The sequence below is a fragment of the Nematostella vectensis genome, chromosome 5 (genome assembly GCF_932526225.1).
Source record: "Nematostella vectensis chromosome 5, jaNemVect1.1, whole genome shotgun sequence".
Taxonomy (NCBI): domain Eukaryota; kingdom Metazoa; phylum Cnidaria; class Anthozoa; order Actiniaria; family Edwardsiidae; genus Nematostella; species Nematostella vectensis.
Genome location: NC_064038.1, coordinates 1,031,931 through 1,051,847, shown reverse-complemented (window position 1 = coordinate 1,051,847; position 19,917 = coordinate 1,031,931). Strand labels below are relative to the sequence as shown.

The following is a 19,917-nucleotide window of genomic DNA, read 5'->3' as shown; positions in this document are numbered from 1 at the left end:
CGTCTTTCCGTGGTACTAAACCCTTAGATGTGATCCCGGAGAATCCCGGGGGTTTGAGTCGTCCATGTTGCGGTAGGCAATTCCGATCCGCACATTCTAGGAATACTTAGAGGGCTTACGTACTACTGTGCGACAGCGAGATACTCCAAGCTATGCCTTTGAATCTGTGTGTGGTAAACCAGTGCACCGTTGAGCTTTTGTGACCGAAATACAACAGAAACAGTCGGACATATTTCGTACCAACGCAAACACTTCTCATGCTATTGAACACACGTTCCCAATCGTCCAATCAGGGGCCCGCGAGACAAATTCTCGTCCAATCAGGGGCCGGCGAGACAAAACGGAGGATGACTACTGACTGTTTACTTAATTATGCATAAAGGTCGCTTCGTGAGGGGACTTGTGATTGGTCAACTCTGTCACAGCAGTCTCATAGCCCCTGGACATTCATAGCGCGAGGCTTAGCCAATCAGGGCGCGCTATTCGCCTGCTATTTAATTAAGTTGACAGCTGCGAAAAAGAGTAGAGACCGGTGAGAAGACTCACGACGGGGAGCTTTGCACAAATACCTGGAGTTCGTATAAGACAGCGTTGTGAAGTTGAGCTCACTCCGTCGCTAGCTTCATTTGCGATTCGCCGGTTGTTTGACCGTACGCACAACTAGTTGAAGACTAGCAAATCCACTCAACGACTCTATCGCTTACAGATAAGGTCAACAGAGGCGGGCCACCAGCGAAAGTCGGCTTTGTCACTACGTATCTTTGTGTTGAGGCTGTCACGTTTCTGATTGATAGCTGAATTGGCTCATTTGGGTTTTTATTCCGCTGGGCAAAACCGGGTCGCTTGAGTGAGCCGAGAATCAGTCAGTGCTCAACGATGGCGGTGTAGAGCGAATCGACCAAATACAGCGATAGCTTGCTGGCAGCAATGCTAACAGACAATCCTTTGAGAGATTGTGATGGTTAGCAACACCGGGACAATTTTAGCGTGCGAATTTTTGCTGTTACTAATATGCGTAGACTTCATACAAGGTACGTGTTTGTAGCTAGTTAGACACTTCAGCCAATTCGCGATATTCACAAGTCTTGTTTTTCCTTAGTGACTATAGCATTCCCAGCACTAGCAGAACAAGGGGGATCGAAGAAATCGAACTCGAGTTGTCAAGTACAACCGAAATGCACGGATCCTTACGTTCAACGCGAAGCCGACACTGCGTTCAAACTGTGCGCTTCGCTCAAACTCTACAAACTGTGTTTGGATCGGATAAGGAAGCAGTGTCGAGGTAGCGGCGGTATTTATTATAACACTGTACGGACGCTCGTGCCAGTACTCATGCGAAATCACAAATGTGACAACGTTACTCTTCCTGAAAAGGAAAAAGGACTTTTAAATATTTTTAAGAAAAGACAAATGCAGGGGAATATCCCTCCTAAGCCTACAGTCAAGCCAAAATGTACCAGAACCAAGAGGTTGTATTCGAAATCCGAAGAGAAGAAGTACTGCGGTTTATTTGGCGACCCGCATTTGAGGACGTTTGAAGATGCCAAACAAACATGTGTCGTAGAAGGAGCTTGGCCTCTCGTGGAGAATCACTTCTTGATCGTACAAGTGACCAACGTCCCCTTGGTGGACGGGTCGAGCGCTACAGCCACGAACAAGGTATGTAAGGGCCTCTAACAGCCCTTTCTCCTTGTTGCGCGCTCGTGGATTCGACAAACAAATCATTTTGCATAATGTATGGATCTCACGCAGGCTATAGTTTCTGTGCATACCAATTTTGATGTCCTACTGTTTCAAGCGAAAAAGCGCACGTATGCTTCTACTCTGGCGCGAATTGTCGAGTTACACGCTCGCTAAATTGAGAGTGCGAACGCGCGCTTCTTCATTTCGTCTAGCTGTTGTTGTTGTTGAGTTAATTTCGCGCTAATCTTCGAGCGATCTTCGAACCCCGTCCGTTAAGGCTTTCTGAACTATTCAGAACTGACCAACAATGAATCATCGTATAATTTACCTCCGATTTATAACCCCTAGCCATCACTCAATCCGATAGTAGGACTGTAGACGAGGCCATATCGCGCTAGATAAAGGTCTAAAGTTGTGTTATGTTCTCTCTTCCCCTTTAGATCACCGTGATTATCCAAGAGAATAAGGATTCTTGTGTGCAGCAGAAAATTTACAAAGCAAAATCCGGTGCGCTGCCTGCAGCGTTTGACGATGGTACCTCCACAACAGGCACCTCGGAATGTTCTGTTCGAATTCTAGAAGTTGAAAAGAACTCGCTTATTCACATACGGCTCTGTCACATTGGCACGGATATATATGTGCGGCAAGTATCCCAATACTTGACATTTCATATACGTATGCCGCACGCGCTAACCTCAGAGGATTTTAGCATGGGCTTGTGCGTTAACGGCTGCCCTAAACAGCAAATTATAGACTACAGGGAACTGTTATCGTTTACGGAGAGACGCCTCGCTAAGGTTCTACCAAGGAAGAAAATCACTAGGAGAGAAGCTAAGAAGAAGTGTCAAGACTCGAATGTGACGGGATTTTATTTGGATTCTTGTATGTTCGATTTATTAACGACTGGAGACTCGAATTTTACACTCGCAGCAAAGTCAGCTTTAGATGACGCGTTCGTCATGGATCCGGTTGGAACTGTGAAAGATCTACGGAATTACAATGTTACGATCCCAAAAGATGCCAGTGAAACAGAAACAAAACAGAAACACAGTAGCGCCTCGAGCCCAAGTTTCTGTCTTGTGTCACACTGCCTAATTGCTAGCTTGTGGTTTGTGTTGCTACACAGATTTATCTAGATAACGTATTCTCCGTCATCCATTCACTATTTCCACTAACGATGTCTTTATTCACACACACACATTTCTAGCGTTCGCTGGTTCGATTTGTTACATATCGCAAGAATAACTTAGAATAAGTGAATTTATTTTATGATTGCGAACTCAACGCTGAGCACGCGTCCAGACGTTGTTCACTTGTAAATACATTTGAAGAGGGAAAAAACGTCTCTTTTAAACGATGTACAGTTTATAATTGAACCGAGACATATATTTCTACTTAAATATTTTCAACAAAAAATATGGACAGGTAATAATTGCAAAGGGGGGAAGAAACAAGCCATTTGTTCGGTCAAATATGACTTTAAGGTTTCCAAGTGAATTAATTTATGACATGTTAATATTATAAAACTCTCGGCTGCGCCGAAGAGATGTGGATGCACTAACACTGAATAAATGATCTGTTCCGCTAGTTCTTTCTGCGTCTTTTTTTAATCTAATAATTTCCCCACGTAAAGGAGCTTATTTCCGACTGCTACCCCACAGTTTATAAGCCGAAATCCTCATAACCAGAAATCTAACTCCAAACCGACTAGGTTTATATTCCAAGTGGTGGTCCAATGTTTGGATTTTCGCCCGAGCATTAAATTTATCTTTGGTAGAAATCTGACACTTTGGAGAAATAAGAAGCTAGCAAGACGACATGTAGATTAAATCCATCTCCATCAACTCTCCGGTGGTTGCTAATCAATAACGAAACTGACTTATCCATTTTATTTTGATGGATTTGCTTTAAATTACAGCGCGCTTATACTTGGTAACGCTGTGATCTGTCGAGTCACTCACATATAAATCTTACTGAATTCCACAATCGACCCTCTATGAGGTTATTCCTATGGATTTGCTTTCAGGAAGCTGCTTTGCCCCTTTAGTATTTTCCTTTTCCGAATCTCCGTGGGGGTGCAAAATTAGTATTCTATTACTAAGGCTGTCAGAAGCGTTCTAAGAGAGCCTTAGCACGATTAATCCCAGAGTCTTATCGAAGTATTGAATCTGAACGTTACAGAATTCTTGCGTAAAGGATGCGCTATTTATATATGTGTTCTTAAAATTAAAAACCTATATGCCTAAAGAGTCCACATAACCCGTATAAAATTACAATACAAATACAACTAACATGTAAACACATTCGACCCACCTCCCCTCGACTCAGAATCGATGAATAATTTGCGTTGATAGTTTATTAGTTTGCGACAACTGATTCTGACTTAAATGCTGGCGCTAGCGTAAAATCGAAAAGCGTGTTATGTAGGCGATTATGGATGCGGTTTTTGAGGTTCCCAATCGCTGACAATAGCCGGTATCTTTATTCTATCAAAGAGACAATCGTTTTACGCCCGACTTATGATTCAGAAAGAGGGAGGCGGATCTCAACGAGGACATAAGATCCAACAATTGATAACCCGGCCAGTCAACACTTTGCGCGATTGCTGTGCTTCAAGGCCGATATTTCTGACCTTTTTGTAGGGCGCTTGCATGGAGTAATACCCACGGGTGATACAAGATCGTATCGCTTGTATTTCGAGTGTTGAAGCACGGGTTATCGCAAAGGGCATCGCGGATTACTTAGCTACCATCTTGCAAACGTTGGCGCGTAAAGGCACTTCAAGGCAAATGAAACCAAGTGTGTCGATAAGAGGGCGAAACGAAACACTTTTTTGGAGTTGTTACCGCCTATTTGAAGTGTGTTTTGAAATCTATTACTACTTTACAATTGAAAACAAAATCAATCGGCGCCCGCAAACTCGCGCGTGCCTTTTCGCCCTGTGGATTGCCCTCCTCGCATACTCTACTGTTTAACTTGTAATTTAGTAAATTAAAACATATCAAGATGTTTAGATACCGCTACTGAATAAACACGCATACGTCGGTGCATACGAGATACGATTTATTTTCTTATAATCATTGATATTCACGACGTTAGTTTAGAGGTGTTGACTTGACTTCATACCGTCGTCTCGGAACCTCACGATTATATTCTGCATGGCTTAATCTCGATAGCTCTAGTCTTCTGGTTACCCAGACTTCTGATTCTCCTACTAATCTCTTTTCGTAAAATAACGTCCTATTGACGCGGAGGTCCATTTTTAGCAGCTGGGCTCAAAGCGGCCAATTTGAGCTAATTTGAGAGGCGGAGCAATCGACCTGAATGGCCGACCCCACGGCTCGGCAATAATTACTCCTGGGCATAAACACCCCAACAAAAACACTAAAAGTTCACGATTAAATAACCGGAAAATCATAAAAAAATTGACCCGGCTTCAAGTCTTGAATTAACAGTTTTAGCTCCGCCAGTTTCTTTTTGTAGTTTGGATAAATAAACCGTGACAGGTTGACCGAGCTTAATCACGCTCTATGCTTTTATTAGAAATGAGTTCCTTCCTAAGCGGGCAAAAAAAGGTCACTCACATGTTCACGTTACAAGCAGTAGTTTATAAATACTTGAGATTCCTATGTTTCTGGCATAGCTCACTCAAACGCTCCAAACTAATGGCATTTTTGTTGTTTGGTTTGACAGTCGAGACAAAAGCAGCTCTCGTTTGGCCTACCCCCCGGAGCGTGTGATTAGTGCATGCGAGAGTCTTTTGTTTAGTTTGGCAGCGTTAACTTTCTTTGTCCTCGCACCTCACACAAAGACTCCACATCGAACATGAAAGCCCAATATAGGCGGCAGTAATCTCAGAGCAAACTCAACGAGAGAGACTGCATAGTGCTAAAGGGACTCTTTTTTTAAAAATAGTACGGCTTGAAGTTCAATATATCCAGGTGCAACTCTGCTATCTGTATAGTAAACCCGCTTAAAATGGCCGCAATGATAAAGTTCCACGTAGAAATTTAGTGCTCAGTGTGTTTGCCGCAAATTCCTGACAACTCCTTTTATGTGAGAGTGTAATGGGTCGATCCCTTCCCGGTTCAAACATGACATGGTTCACTCGTTAGCCCAACCACCTTCGATTAGATTACTATTCAAGAATCACTAAAAGTAGCGAAATACATGTGCAAATAGCTATGGTGCCGCCTAAAGGAATCCTGCCTTTGTTCAAAATTTGCCGCAGTCTTAGCGACTTTAAAACTTATAGATACACAAATACTTTGTCAGTAATTGGGTTAATTACGGACTAATTTTATTTCTTTTCCGCTTGTTTTTAGACGTTGCCTCGAACACACCATGTGCTAACATGCCGAGAAAACCCCAACCAAATTCCTACCTCGGCAACGGTACGCTAAACACACGCTCAAGGGTTTGTTAGATCTCGCCAGATTCCACCCACGACACGGCTCCCTTATCGCTCTTTCCGCAGATGCTGTTTGCGAAATCGCGATGGGAGCTTCGGGTGATAATAGGCGGTGAGGTGTTAACGTAATTGACACTGGGGACATGAAGAAGTGGGAGACTTGATGAAGTGTTGGCCCCTCCTTTGCCTGGAAAACCCATGATCAACCCCCAAGTTGCCAGATTTTCCCTGATGGATTTCACTTGTCACGCGCTGCAAATTTGTTTCTTTAAATGGCCGATGTTTTACACGCTTGGCTACAACGATTACATCTAGCTTTTTTCAAACTATTATGTCCGACCACATGTTTACGTAACACATTTAGATCATTTGATTATGATGAATGTAATCAAGAGCGATACGGATGTATTTTATGTATTTGTAATGTTGGCTTTTTAAACATTACATTTGATTTTCTGCAATCCAAAAATTTTCAAAAAATTAGAGATTACGCCTACATGGCTGGCGGATTTAATAAACGTCAAGCACTGCGTAGTATTTCCAGTGACTAGCTCTAGAGAAATGAAATTTGACCATTCAAAATGGACTTCGAAGTGGTATATGTATAAACATCCGCCACCTCAGCTTGCAGACCAAAGGCTGGGCTGCGATTATAATCAGAATGCCATCCGTCATAATTACTGGCACCATGAGTGCCTCCCGACCACGCTTGACGATAGAATTTGACACGTTCTGGTCATTAAAGAGACTGTCATCAATCCAACCGTCTATATTATAGACGGAATCATCGTATACATAACTACAAATATATTACACAAAAACACTACACACATACACTACAAATACACTATTACCTTTGTAAAAATATCTATACACATTTTCCACAGAGGGGTTGATTTAACAAAATGTTCAGGATAGCGTTGGCGTAAAAATAAGTCTGAACCGTCTGACAGGATATAAGGGTAGGATAGCATTGACTCGAACACTGTATACAAATGCCAAATCGCTATCAACTCCAAGAATCACTCGTAAAATAAATAAACTTTTGTGCTCGCGCAATTACGCAGACACGAGGTAAAAGATAACAGTTTTAATTTTTATTTTTCAACGCAGAAATCTAACCAAAGACAAAAAAAGCCACTTGATTTATCATACCACTAAATGGCTTCCCAGCAAAGCAATGAGTTGGCATTTTTTAGTAATCGTTAAATGACTTCCTAGCAAAGCAATAATTACAAAAATCCATTATTTTCACATATGGATTCCCAAGATAATATCACCAAACTTATCTGAAACGGGATTTAGCAATTCGCACATAAAATTATGTAATAAGCCTTTATTTTGGAGAATTCACCGCCGTTTTGTTGCGGTTCTGGTGTTCTCTTCTTGAAGCCAAGAGTTATTTCCATGACCTGCTCACAAACCACATTCGTCATTTTCAGTGAAATCTTATTTTTCGGCTATCAAACACACACAAACAAATTGAATTTAATTGAAAATATCCCGTGTGATGCGCGAGAGTAGTGACTATCTCCACAAACATCCGCCCGGTGAGGGAGAGCTGAGTTTAGCTGCAATTGCCTACATTACCGCCTCACACAAGCCACACGTGCAAACTAGTCAGAGAGCCCGACCTCGCCCTAGGGCAATAAGCTTAGAGGGATCAAACGCGATTAGGGGAAATGGAACACGAGTGGCCATTACATTTTGAAGAGGCGAAAAGTGTAAACAAAACAAGAGACACACATGCGAGCGCCGAATAGACAAGCAGACCTGCAAGGCGAAATGTCCGTCTTCTTTTGCCTCGGAGCTTCCGATAGACAAAAAAACCCACTTTTAAGGCCCTTGTTAGCAGGGAAAGGGGGGGGGGGTCTTCTGCGACTTTTTTTTACAGGAATCATTTTCTTCCTGCTTTGTCTGGTGGGAGTTTTGTAAGCATAATATTGAAAAATAACAACAAACGTCTTTTTAACTGTAAAACTTACGTGTTACAGTTTTTTTATTACTATTCGGCTATTATATACAAAGAGAATTATAAACATTTTCTTTATACACTATTGAAAACTTTAAAATATCAAAGATAAGGCCAAAAACTGTACAAAAGTTTTGCCGTTTATCTGACGATAAGCCCACCTTTAAAACCAGCCCACACAGTCATCAGTTGTATCAGTGAGGTGACCAACTAGCGTGGGGCGTAGTAAGAGTACGGTTCAATATCTTCTATTTGAAAGCAAGGCTTCAGCAGTGCAGTTCCTAGGGCTCTTATTGGGTATCCTGTGGTGAGTGAGAACTCTCCCAGACACCATAGCGCCCCCTCAGGACCAATATTCCTTATACTGAAAATGGTACCTTCCCACGGAGTCTTTCAAGACTTGTTGGATCTGCATCTATATTCTCTTAACATACTCTCTCAGTTGGGCTACGCTTCAAGTAAGGAGCATTTGAAGGCATCATTACTTAGAAGGGCTAAGCCGAGGTGGACTTGCTCTTGAGCTTTGGCGCGATAAAGCTCCGCATGAAAGAGGAGAGGGAGGGTGGCATGGCGGAGTTGTTCATGTGACCACGGGAAACAGTCGTGTTCGCGAAAGACTCCTGTGCGGGGGAAGGAAAGTGATGTTAGTCAGGGGGTGTCTAGCGTTAGGGAGGGGGGGATGTGACCACGGGAAACAGTCGTGTTCGCAAAAGACTCCTGTGCGTGGGAAGGAAAGTGATGTTAGTCAGGGGGTGTCTAGCGTTAGGGAGGGGGGGATGTGACCACGGGAAACAGTCGTGTTCGCGTAGTCTGAGAAGGGCACTATTTGTCACGTGTGTACATATCGCCTCACCTTTAACGGTAAAAAGGAGACCATGAGCGACTGGTCCTTCGGGTTGTAAAGGGTCCGCCGCTTCTTGCTGCCATTGTGAATGCTGGAGATCTCGGCCATGATGCTCGCACTGCACTGACGAAGGCTTTCATTCGGCGACGGGCGAGCAGGCGCCTGGGAATTGCTGCTTGGAAAAACACAACATTATAATCGTTAACCCGGACTCAGAGGGTTCTCCTAGCGCCGAAAACCCGAAGGAATGCCGACAAAAGGCCTAGCGGTAGCGTGCGGTATGAACAAATGCCGAGCGGCCTAAAAGGGACCTTTAGCAAGGACCACGGGTAAAGCGAGATCGAAAAATTGATGCGTTCGCGCTCATTTCCAAACTGATAGCAATAGAAAAAGCGAGACATCATGGTCAGAAACAGATTAAACTAACTTTGGGACATGACAATAACCTTGGGTATTTTTACAAAACCCTGGGCTAGAAATTTTTGCTTCCCCCCCCCCCCCCCCCTCCTCAAATCTAAGCCCCCAAATCGCGACCCCGCTAAGACCGGAGGCCCACAAATTTGCCCAAAACTCGACATTTTTCGAGTCAAGCTCACATTTACTGTTTGAATAGACCCGCACCAAACTTAGCCAGTATCCAGGCCTCCGTAATTCCTAAATGTTTTGTTTTCGAATATTGGGAATTAATTCTGTGGTGCGCGCGAAATCGACACCTCGGGCAACATTTTTTTTGTAAAATATACATTTGTGCGAAACTATTCGACATTGAAAAAAATATATACAGAAAGTATATGTATGATCACTGAAAAAATGGCCTACTTAAGCTAATCATGCGCTACGCCTAGCGTAGCTAAGTCACATGGGGTAAACTTCACACCGCATGGGGTATACCTGGCAGTCTTAAATTATAAGGGGGGGGGGTTTTAAGTAAAGGTTATGCCCGGTTATACGCGCAAACGTATCATGCGCGCTAGGAGAACACGGCATGTAGGGGGCGGGGGAGAATTGACATGGAAAGTACCACATTAAACGCGAAACCGCGCTATAAAAGGAGCGTGCCAAGGGCAACGACACCTTCAGTTGTCGCTCAGCCTTTTCTTATTGAAGTCGAATATTTGGTTCCACATAAACTAGAAAAGGTATAAAGAAACATTAAGTTGAGAAAGATGAGGAAGGGTTAGGGTCAGGTTAGCACGCATTCAGAGTATCGCCCTGCCTGACGGTTAGTCCGCCATGTTGGTTCTCATGTCAAACTTCTCGAGGTGTAAGAAGGGGGCGTCCCTATCTTTTTACAGCGCGGTAAAACATAGCCAGGATTTGAGGAAGATGGGGGAAGGGACAGCCATAAATATTACAGCGCGGTAAGCCATAGCCAGGATTTGAGGAAGATGGGGGAAGGGACAGCCATAAATATTACAGCGCGGTTTCGTGTTTAAGGGAATCAAATATGAGTCTCTTGTTTTTAGAGATCATCAAGTATTGTGCTATGGGTCTGTAGACACCTATTTAAAAAACGGAATGTTTTATATTAACCGACCTCCATAAAGCGGACTGCTTTATATTAACGGACCTCCATTTAGCGGACAGCTTTATATTAACGGACCTCCATTTAGCGAACTGCTTTGTATTAACGGACCACCATTTAGCGGACTGCTTTGTATTAACGGACCTCCATTTAGCGGACTGCTTTATATTAACGGACCACTATTTAGCGGACTGCTTTGTATTAACGGACCTCCATTTAGCGGACTGCTTTGTATTAACGGACCACCATTTAGCGGACTGCTTTGTATTAACGGACCTCCATTAAGCGGACTGCTTTATATTAACGGACCTCCATTAAGCGGACTGCTTTATATTAACGGACCTCCATTTAGCGGACTGCTTTATATTAACGTACCTCCATTAAGCGGACTGCTTTGTATTAACGGACCTCCATTTAGCGGACTGCTTTGTATTAACGGACCTCCATTTAGCGGACTGCTTTATATTAACGGACCTCCATTTAGCGGAATGCTTTATATTAAAGGACCTCCATTTAGCGGACTGCTTTATATTAACGGACCTCCATTAAGCGGACTGCTTTATTTTAACGAACCACCATTTAGCGGACTGCTTTGTATTAACGGACCTCCATTTAGCGGACTGCTTTGTATTAACGGACCTTCATTAAGCGGACAACTTTATATTAACGGACCTTCATTAAGCGAACAACTTTATATTAACGGACCACCATTAAGCGAACAACTTTATATTAACGGACCTTCATTAAGCGAACAACTTTATATTAACGGACCGCCATTAAGCGGACAGCTTTATATTAACGGACCTTCATTAAGCGAACAACTTTATATTAACGGACCGCCATTAAGCGAACAACTTTATATTAACGGACCTTCATTAAGCGGACAGCTTTATATTAACGGACCTCCATTAAGCGGACAACTTTATATTAACGGACCTCCATTAAGCGGACAGCTTTATATTAACGGACCGCCATTAAGCGGAAAGCTTTATATAGTAACGGACCTCCATTAAGCGGACTGCTTTATATTAACGGACCTTCATTAAGCGGACTGCTTTTTATTAACGGACCACCATTAAGCGGACCGCTTTATATTAACGGACCTCCATAAAGCGGACAGCTTTGTATAAAAGGACCTCCATTAAGCGGACAGCTTTGTGCTAACGGACTTATATTAACGGACCGTCATTAAAGCGGACGCGTTTTACAATTTTCAGGGTGTCCACTGTTACACGGAGGTTTCAATTTACTAATTACTAACTTTTAACTTTAATCAATTACTTACTTACTAACCATAAACTAACTAATTAATTACTAATTAATTTTTTCAATAAATTTGAAACGTGCCATTTTAAAGCTCACCTTGTTTGATTGCCACCGCTATTTTCCTTCGCAGTTTTGTCGTCCTTTTTACCCCGGCGTTTTGAGTTCTCCGATACCGTCTGATCGGTACCCGAAGTACTGTCGTTCTCGCCCTTTTTTCCTCGGCGTTTCCGAGACTTTTTTGGTTTGTCATCGTCTTTGTTCTTTGGCGGGCTTTGCTTTCTCGGAATGACAAACGTGGCGAAGCCGTCGTCCGTATCGCTCTCGTTTTCGTGTTCAGTGACGAGAGAATTCTCGTGAGCATCTCCGACCTCCTCCTCGCGAGTCGCCTTCATTCTTCGGGAACCTGGAGCCGCGCGTTTCGGTCGACTTGGGGCGGAAGTCTCGTCCGTCTCGCGCGCCGTCTTGCCGTTTGCCCTCTTGTTAGTACCTTTTTTGCCGTTTACCTTTGGAGTCTTTTTGCTCATGGTTTGAAAAGCTTCTTTAGAGTTGAAAACAGCATCATCTGTCTGGACTTGGACATCAGCAGTCTCGCGTAGTATTGGCTTAACACTTCCATCAACTCGCTTGGTATTGGCACCATTTGGAACAATGGGGTCCGTCTGAATTTCTGCATCCGCTGTTGCTATAGGGACCGCTGGCGAGAGTGCATCCTCACTTGTTGCCATGACGGAGGCGTCACTTGTTGCTATGGCTGAACTTTGAGTTGCTGCCTCGCTTGTTGGCGATGGCGTCATGGAGCATGAGTGGTCTACCATTTGTATAAAAGAGGTCTGTGCTTCCTGGTCCTAGAGAGGAGAAGATAAAACTACGTGAAAAAAAATAACAACAACAAAACACAACAAGCTCAGGGTGGGATTTCAACCATTGCTTCATGTAATAATTAGATCTGTGTATTTCTCCATATAGTAAACAAACGTTCAATGAAATGTATATGTAGCAGTGGCCTATGGGTGGGGAGTGGGGAGTGGGGAGGGGACAACACAGGAAGGTACTCACTGAAGTCAGGACACTGTAAAGTGCGTGTGGAAGGGTAACATAGCATGGTACACATTTAAGTCAGGACACTGTGTAAAGTGCGTGTGGAAGGGTAACATAACATGGTACACATTTAAGTCAGGACACTGTGTAAAGTGCGTGTGGAAGGGTAACATAACATGGTACACATTTAAGTCAGGACACTGTGTAAAGTGCGTGTGGAAGGTTAACATAACATGGTACACATTTAAGTCAGGACACTGTGTAAAGTGCGTGTGGAAGGGTAACATAACATGGTACTCACTGAAGTCAGGACACTGTGTAAAGTGCGTGTGGAAGGGTAACATAACATGGTACTCACTGAAGTCAGGACACTGTGTAAAGTGCGTGTGGAAGGGTAACATAGCATGGTACACATTTAAGTCAGGACACTGTGTAAAGTGCGTGTGGAAGGGTAACATAGCATGGTACACATTTAAGTCAGGACACTGTGTAAAGTGCGTGTGGAAGGGTAACATAACGTGGTACTCACTGAAGTCAGGACACTGTGTAAAGTGCGTGTGGAAGGGTAACATAGAATGGTACTCACTGAAGTCAGGACACTGTGTAAAGTGCGTGTAGAAGGGTAACATAACATGGTACTCACTGAAGTCAGGACACTGTGTAAAGTGCGTGTGGAAGGGTAACATAACATGGTACTCACTGAAGTCAGGACACTGTGTAAAGTGCGTGTGGAAGGTTAACATAGCATGGTACTCACTGATGTCAGGACACTGTGTAAAGTGCGTGTGGAAGGGTAACATAGCATGGTACACATTTAAGTCAGGACACTGTGTAAAGTGCGTGTGGAAGGGTAACATAACATGGTACACATTTAAGTCAGGACACTGTGTAAAGTGCGTGTGGAAGGGTAACCTAGCATGGTACTCACTGAAGTCAGGACACTGTGTAAAGTGCGTGTGGAAGGGTAACATAACATGGTACACATTTAAGTCAGGACATTGTGTAATGTATGTGTGGAGGGGTAACATAGCATGGTACACATTTAAGTCAGGACACTGTGTAATGTGTATGTCGAGGAGTAAAATAACATGGTACTCACTGAAGTCAGTACATTGTGTAATTGGCAGAGTTCTTGTTTGAGGTCCCCTAGTTCATCAACCGTCTTGTTGTACTTGCTCTGTGAGGGTACAACAAATTGTAACCATGTTTGAATTGTAATCATCATTAAGTCATAACAGAGGTGATACTAGAGAGCTTAAGCAAGTCAACACGAACGGCATCAAAAACGGCGCGCGCGGTCACGAAGTGCTGAAAAACGGCGTTGACGTCCGTGACAGTAAATCTAGAACGGCATTTTCCCTATTTTTACGTTCTACACGCGCCGTCACGGACGTCAACGCCGTTTTTCAGCAATTCGTGACCGCGCGCGCCGTTTTTGATGGCGTTTTTCCAACAGTACGTCAGAGCGCGCGCCGTTTTTGATGCCGTTCGTGTTGACTTGCTTAAGCTCTCTACTATCAACCCACTGACTCCTGGCTATTTTTGAGCTTAATTTTATAAAAAGACCAAAAACAGGCCTGTCAAAGTCAGACATGGCTGTACCTAGTATGTGGTATCCAAGCTTTCGAACTGTGCTTTGCAGTCCCATCTCTAATCAAAGTTTATGATTGCTTGTAGTTTTCATAAAAAAATACAGCTATGAGTATGCTGGGAGAGTGCCCTACGGCATCATTAAGTCTATTGTGGGCATTATTGAGTGCAGTGCTTATGGATGTTTGCAAGCAAAGGTGGATTCATGGAGATTTTTTCTTGTTTGGCTTAGCCTGGATAAGAAAATAATTTCTATAATGAATCACCGCTCCTAAAAATTGTCTTTTCTGAAACCAAATTGATTCCAAAATTGTTCCACTGCTATTATGGGTCTGTATGACCTGGAATTGATTTGTTTGGCTTTGGGGTGAAAAGACTTATTGAAAGATGTGTGAGTGTGGGGAGAGGCATGTTGAAGTGATTTTTTCCACTAATATATGCTTTGCAATCGGAAACTGCAGCAAGATGGTTTCAAAAGCGCTTAAGGAGTTGACATTGTGTTTGAGGATAATGTTTATATAGATAATGAATAAGGAATATGTTTATGTAGATAAAGATAGCGGGTGAATGTTTATGTAGGTAAGATAGCTGGTGAATGTTTATGTAGGTAAGATAGCTGGTGAATCTTTATGTAGATAAAGATAGCGGGTGGATGTTTATGTAGATAAAGATAGCGGGTGAATGTTTATGTAGATAAAGATAGCGGGTGAATGTTTATGTAGGTAAGATAGCGGGTGAATTTTTATGTAGGATCTAGGCTAACAAGACAGTAGTGTGCGCGTGAGTGTTATAAAGTGTGTAATATACGCAATGATGGCGATTTATGGTGGTGTGTGGGGAGATGTAGTGCAAATTGTGTTGAGTGGTGACTAGCGGGGTATGTATGCATGAGGACGTGATAGGTATATATTGTGTAATATTTGACGGTCGTAGTGCAATGTGACAGTGCAGAGGGAGATGACAAGAGGGATAAAAAGGATGTGTGTGTGCAAAAAGGTTATAACGTGGATAAAAATGTTGTGTAATGCGGCGAGGTAGGCAAAATGTAAAATGAGAAACTAGGATGTTGAAGGGTATAGCAAGTGAGTGTTGCTGAGGAGAATGAAGTAAGCGTGGAGGTATTTGGCCAATGAGCTGACTAAAGATGGTCTAACGCGACAAGATAAACCAAGTTTCCATTTTTGGAATGGACTCATTTCTCTCAAATAGGCCAAAATTCTAACCACTGGTTCTTACCAAGCCGAAAGATTACAAAATATTTGTGTAAATTAATAACGGGTTTTTTTTAATACTTGCATGGATTTTTTTATACTTGCATGGAATTTGTATACTTGCACCGATTTTTGTATACTTGCATGGTTGTTTTTATACTTGCATGTTTTTTTATACTTGCATGGATTTTGCATACTTGCATGGATTTTTGTATACTTGCATGGTTGTTTTTATACTTGCATGGATTTTGTATACTTGCATGGATTTTTGTATACTTACATGGTTTTTTATACTTGCATGGATTTTGTATACTTTCATGGATTTTTGTATACTTACATGGATTTTTTTATACTTGCATGGATTTTGTATATTTGCATGGATTTTTTAATACTTGCATGGATTTTGTATACCTGCATGGATTTTTTATACTTGCATGGATTTTGTATACTTGCATGAATTTTTTTATACTTGCATGGATTTTGTATACTTGCATGGTTTTTTATACTTGCATGGTTTTTTTATACTTGCATGAACTTTTTTATACGTGCATGGATTTTGTATACTTGCATGGTTTTGTATACTTGCATGGTTTTGTATACTTGCATGAATTTTTTTATACTTGCATGTATTTTGTATACTTGCATGGTTTTTTATACTTGCATGGTTTTTTTATACTTGCATGGTTTTTATACTTACATGGATTTTTTTATACTTGCATGGTTTTTTATACTTGCATGGATTTTTTTATACTTGCATGTTTTTTATACTTGCATGGATTTTTTATACTTGCATGGATTTTTGTATACTTACATGTTTTTTTATACTTACATGGATTTTGTATACTTGCATGGATTTTTGTATACTTACATGGATTTTTGTATACTTGCATGGATTTTGTATATTTGCATGGATTTTTTTATACTTGCATGGCTCTTTCATACTTGCATGGAATTTGTAAACTCACGGAATCTTTACTTACTAGCAAAGTTTTTTGCATAATCTTGTGAATTTGTATACTTGCCATGATTATTTAATAGTTGATAGATAGTTTGGCATAGCTTGATTTGCAAATTGATATATACTTTATATACTATATATATACTATTCTTGCATGGCTCTTTCATACTTGCATGGAATTTGTAAACTCACGGAATCTTTACTTACTAGCAATGTTTTTTGCATAATCTTGTGAATTTGTATACTTGCCATGATTATTTAATAGTTGATACATAGTTTGGCATAGCTTGATTTGTAAATTGATACTATAGTGCGAAAATGAATTTTGAAACATTTGGCGCCTGATAAGCTGATGTGTTCTTTTAGGGTTCTTACCTCTATTTCTAGTAAAAAGAGATATTCTTCGTAAGAGTGCGATATTTCGAACTGAATTCCGAAAAAAAATAAATGACTAGGCGTTCTTTGCTAAACCGCGAAGGCCTAGGACTAATAACAAAATACCTTTTTAAATTGGCTAGTGGCTTGGAGCCAATGAAAACTTGCCTAATATATTTTCACGCAAAAAAATAACCTTTTTAAGTTATTTCGTGTTTTCTTTCAGTACAAAATGTAGTTTGGGCATAACAGTTGATATTCCGTGTAATTTAGCGCGTAATTCAGTAAAGAACTTAGGTTTTTAAAGAAAAATGTATTGCAAAACCCCGCGTAATTTAGCGAGTAATAATTGATTTTCCGCGTAATTTAGCAAAGAATATATCCCGCGTAATTTTGAGTTTTTTTACGCGTAATCTCAGAAGCCCTGCTTTAACAATCTCTTGTACTTTACAGTTTGCAGTACATCTAATTTTTTTGCTATGTTTTCTTCTGGTAGTTTCAGAGGTCGTCACTCAATGGAATCTAGCTGTGAATGGCGACGACTTGCGCAAGAGCTTGCAAAAAAGGGGGCGAAGCTATGCCTTTTATAGCGCGCTTTCATGTTTAAATGGACCTGAAGGATCAGAAAAAGGTATCTATTTGTGTCTTGAGCTGTGTTTGCTCTTTCGCTTGTGTGATATTTTAATCATTTTGTTGAGGGACGATTCTGCCGTTTTTTTCTTTTTCAATTTGAAATTTGTAGAAGAGTTTGCAGTTATCCATAATAATAATAATAATAATAATAATAATAATAATAATAATAATAATAATAATAATAATAATAATAATAATAATAATAATAATAATAATAATAACAATAACTAACAATAATTTTAATACAACAATAATAACAACAATAATTAAAAAAAAATTAATAATAAAAATAATGATAATAAATGCATAGTATTGTATAACAAACCTGAAGATTCTCCAGCTGGTTCCTGAGTTCTCTATTTTCCCTTTTAGCCTGTTGTGCTTCATCTTGGAATGCTTTTGCATCGTCCATGACAGTGGTCAATTGTTTCAGAGTCTTGGATTGCAGACAAAAACAAAACAAAAATCAGCAAACTACAGTAGAAGTCAAGGCTGCCCTTTATAAGGTCTTGCCTACTAACACCTCTTCTTGTAGCAAACTACAGTTTACTAGAGGTGCTTTTCTTCATAGTATTTTTAATAGTATTTATTTAGTACTGTCTGCCAAGGTTTAAGAAAAAGGCTGCTCATGGGCCGCTTGCAGGCAACAGCTCAATAAACTCAGAAATTGTAGCAAAATAGTTGAGTTGTGGATGCGGTGCCACGTTCAACAGCATTACTACCTCATTGGTGGAGCTCCTTTCCTGTGACAGTAATGCCTCATTGTCTTGAACCTCCTGTCTCAGAGATTCTATTTGATCCTAAATGTTGGAAAATGGACCATTAATAAAATGTGAAATATTTGCTTGGCTCACACCTCAAGTTACCTGTGTTTGAGTTACTGATAAAAGTATGCTAAATATATTATCAACCCGATGATACCATAAAAACTGTGATATTCTATTTTTTTATTTTATTGACTTCATCTCTAGTGGCTGGGTTACCGCAAAAGCAAAAGCATTTACTGTAATATTATATACTATATAATATATTACTATATATATATTAATATTACTATATACTATTGTATTATATTATATAATAAACCCTGAGATAACATAAGCCTGTGATATTATATATATATTACATAACCCTGTGATACCATAAAACCCTGAGATAATACAGTACAGCCTGGAAGAAACTTAACAGCGTCACATGCGTTTTTTGCGTGTATTTTGAGTTTTGTGCATGAGCGGATTTTGCATATAAAACCCAGAGTGTACTACACGATGATCGGTGCGTGTAGGTTTCCTAAGTTGTTATGCAGGAATGTTGGGTATTGTTTGTTCGAATTTTTAATTCAGAGAGAACTATCAATAATGCTGAAAAAGCCACATGAAACGTTGTTTGTTCTCTCGGCTTGCGTATAACAAAACTAATCGACTGCTTTACTCCTTTCTTTGAGGGGTCTATTTGATGCGCGAGTTTAAAGCAAGAGAAAACAGTCATAGTTTAGTTGCCGCCGACATTACACTGTCTCTGTTTTGCAAAGGCAAGCAAAGATCAATTGTTATTGCGCTCTCTCAACTTGCATACGACTCAAACTAATCGACTACTTTACTGATTACGACAATCTTTATAGCAAATTAAAGCTTAGAATTATATATTTTTACATTATACAGTAATATTAAACCCTTTAATAATATAAAACCAGTGCCCTGTGTTACCTTTAGTAATTGCACTTCCTGTCTTAACTCGCTAGACTCTGCTTCTTCAAGGCCTTTCTGTGATTTTTGTTCCATGTGTTTTATCTTTTTCTTGAATTCGCCTGAAATGTCTGCCACTGTCTGTTTGAGATCTTGCTTGGCTTTCTGCTTAAGTTCCTGGTGTGAATTAGGGGAAAGAAACCAAATGAAATCACTGCCTTTCAATAAAGCAGATCTCTTAGAAAGCATCCGTATATAAGTTAAGTAGTGCATAAGTAATGCATGCATGATAACGAACGAAAAATCAACAAATGTAAGTGAAATTCGTCAAGCTACTATCTGCTAATTACAAACCTTGATCATAAACTGTAGATTTTCAATAATAAAAAGACGAACAACATTATTTTTATTCTTACCACCAAATCTCTTTCGTATTTCTTTGTTTTTCGTTTCAAAACCATATTTTGACATTTTTCAGTGTGTAGTTTTTCCTCGCTAAATAACATTTCTATCTCACGACCCCACTTCTCACAGATTAAAGTATCTTGCTGAACTAGTAATTTCGCTTTTTGATACTCTGCTTCCAGTAATTTCAAATCTGTAGATAAAAAATCGTGTGAAACAACATCGACAACGCTATGCGCCATCTTGAAATTTTCGAAACTGCCGCTTCAGCTTCAGTTAGGTTTACTGCATCTCATTAGTACGATATCAGTGATTGGTTTA

The 19,917-nt window shown here is 40.6% G+C and overlaps 2 protein-coding genes and 1 long non-coding RNA gene across 3 annotated transcripts; 2 read left to right on the top strand and 1 right to left on the bottom strand.

Moving 5' to 3' along the window:
* The first annotated feature begins 492 nt into the window (after positions 1–492).
* On the top strand, positions 493–3,270 carry LOC5502564 (repulsive guidance molecule B). The gene is made up of 3 exons (XM_001623685.3): positions 493–1,031; positions 1,100–1,659; positions 2,124–3,270. The coding sequence occupies exons 1-3, from the start codon at positions 959–961 to the stop codon at positions 2,817–2,819; spliced, it is 1,329 nt and encodes a 442-aa protein (XP_001623735.2). The 5' UTR covers positions 493–958; the 3' UTR covers positions 2,820–3,270.
* Positions 3,271–5,440: 2,170 nt separating this feature from the next.
* Positions 5,441–7,158, top strand: LOC116610136. The gene is made up of 2 exons (XR_004293222.2): positions 5,441–5,624; positions 6,009–7,158. It is a non-coding gene; the product is annotated as an uncharacterized LOC116610136 (long non-coding RNA).
* Positions 7,159–8,065: 907 nt separating this feature from the next.
* LOC116610133 lies at positions 8,066–19,897 on the bottom strand. Its single transcript, XM_048727899.1, has 8 exons — positions 19,608–19,897; positions 19,213–19,368; positions 18,229–18,306; positions 17,832–17,942; positions 13,839–13,916; positions 11,798–12,546; positions 8,920–9,082; positions 8,066–8,686 (listed from the first exon to the last, which is right to left on the bottom strand). The coding sequence occupies exons 1-8, from the start codon at positions 19,836–19,838 to the stop codon at positions 8,561–8,563; spliced, it is 1,692 nt and encodes a 563-aa protein (XP_048583856.1). The 5' UTR covers positions 19,839–19,897; the 3' UTR covers positions 8,066–8,560.
* Between the last annotated feature and the right edge of the window lie 20 nt (positions 19,898–19,917).

Excerpts from the sequence above, each read along its gene's own strand:
- LOC5502564 (XM_001623685.3), top strand. The coding sequence starts at position 959 with ATGGTTAGCAACACCGGGACAATTTTAGCGTGCGAATTTTTGCTGTTA. Across the intron at positions 1,032-1,099 it reads ATGCGTAGACTTCATACAAG|TGACTATAGCATTCCCAGCA; the intron begins GTACGTGTTTGT and ends GTTTTTCCTTAG. Across the intron at positions 1,660-2,123 it reads GCGCTACAGCCACGAACAAG|ATCACCGTGATTATCCAAGA; the intron begins GTATGTAAGGGC and ends CTTCCCCTTTAG.
- LOC116610133 (XM_048727899.1), bottom strand. The coding sequence starts at position 19,838 with ATGGCGCATAGCGTTGTCGATGTTGTTTCACACGATTTTTTATCTACA. Across the intron at positions 9,083-11,797 it reads AGCGGTGGCAATCAAACAAG|CAATTCCCAGGCGCCTGCTC; the intron begins GTGAGCTTTAAA and ends TTTTCCAAGCAG. Across the intron at positions 8,687-8,919 it reads TCTCCTTTTTACCGTTAAAG|GAGTCTTTCGCGAACACGAC; the intron begins GTGAGGCGATAT and ends TCCCCCGCACAG.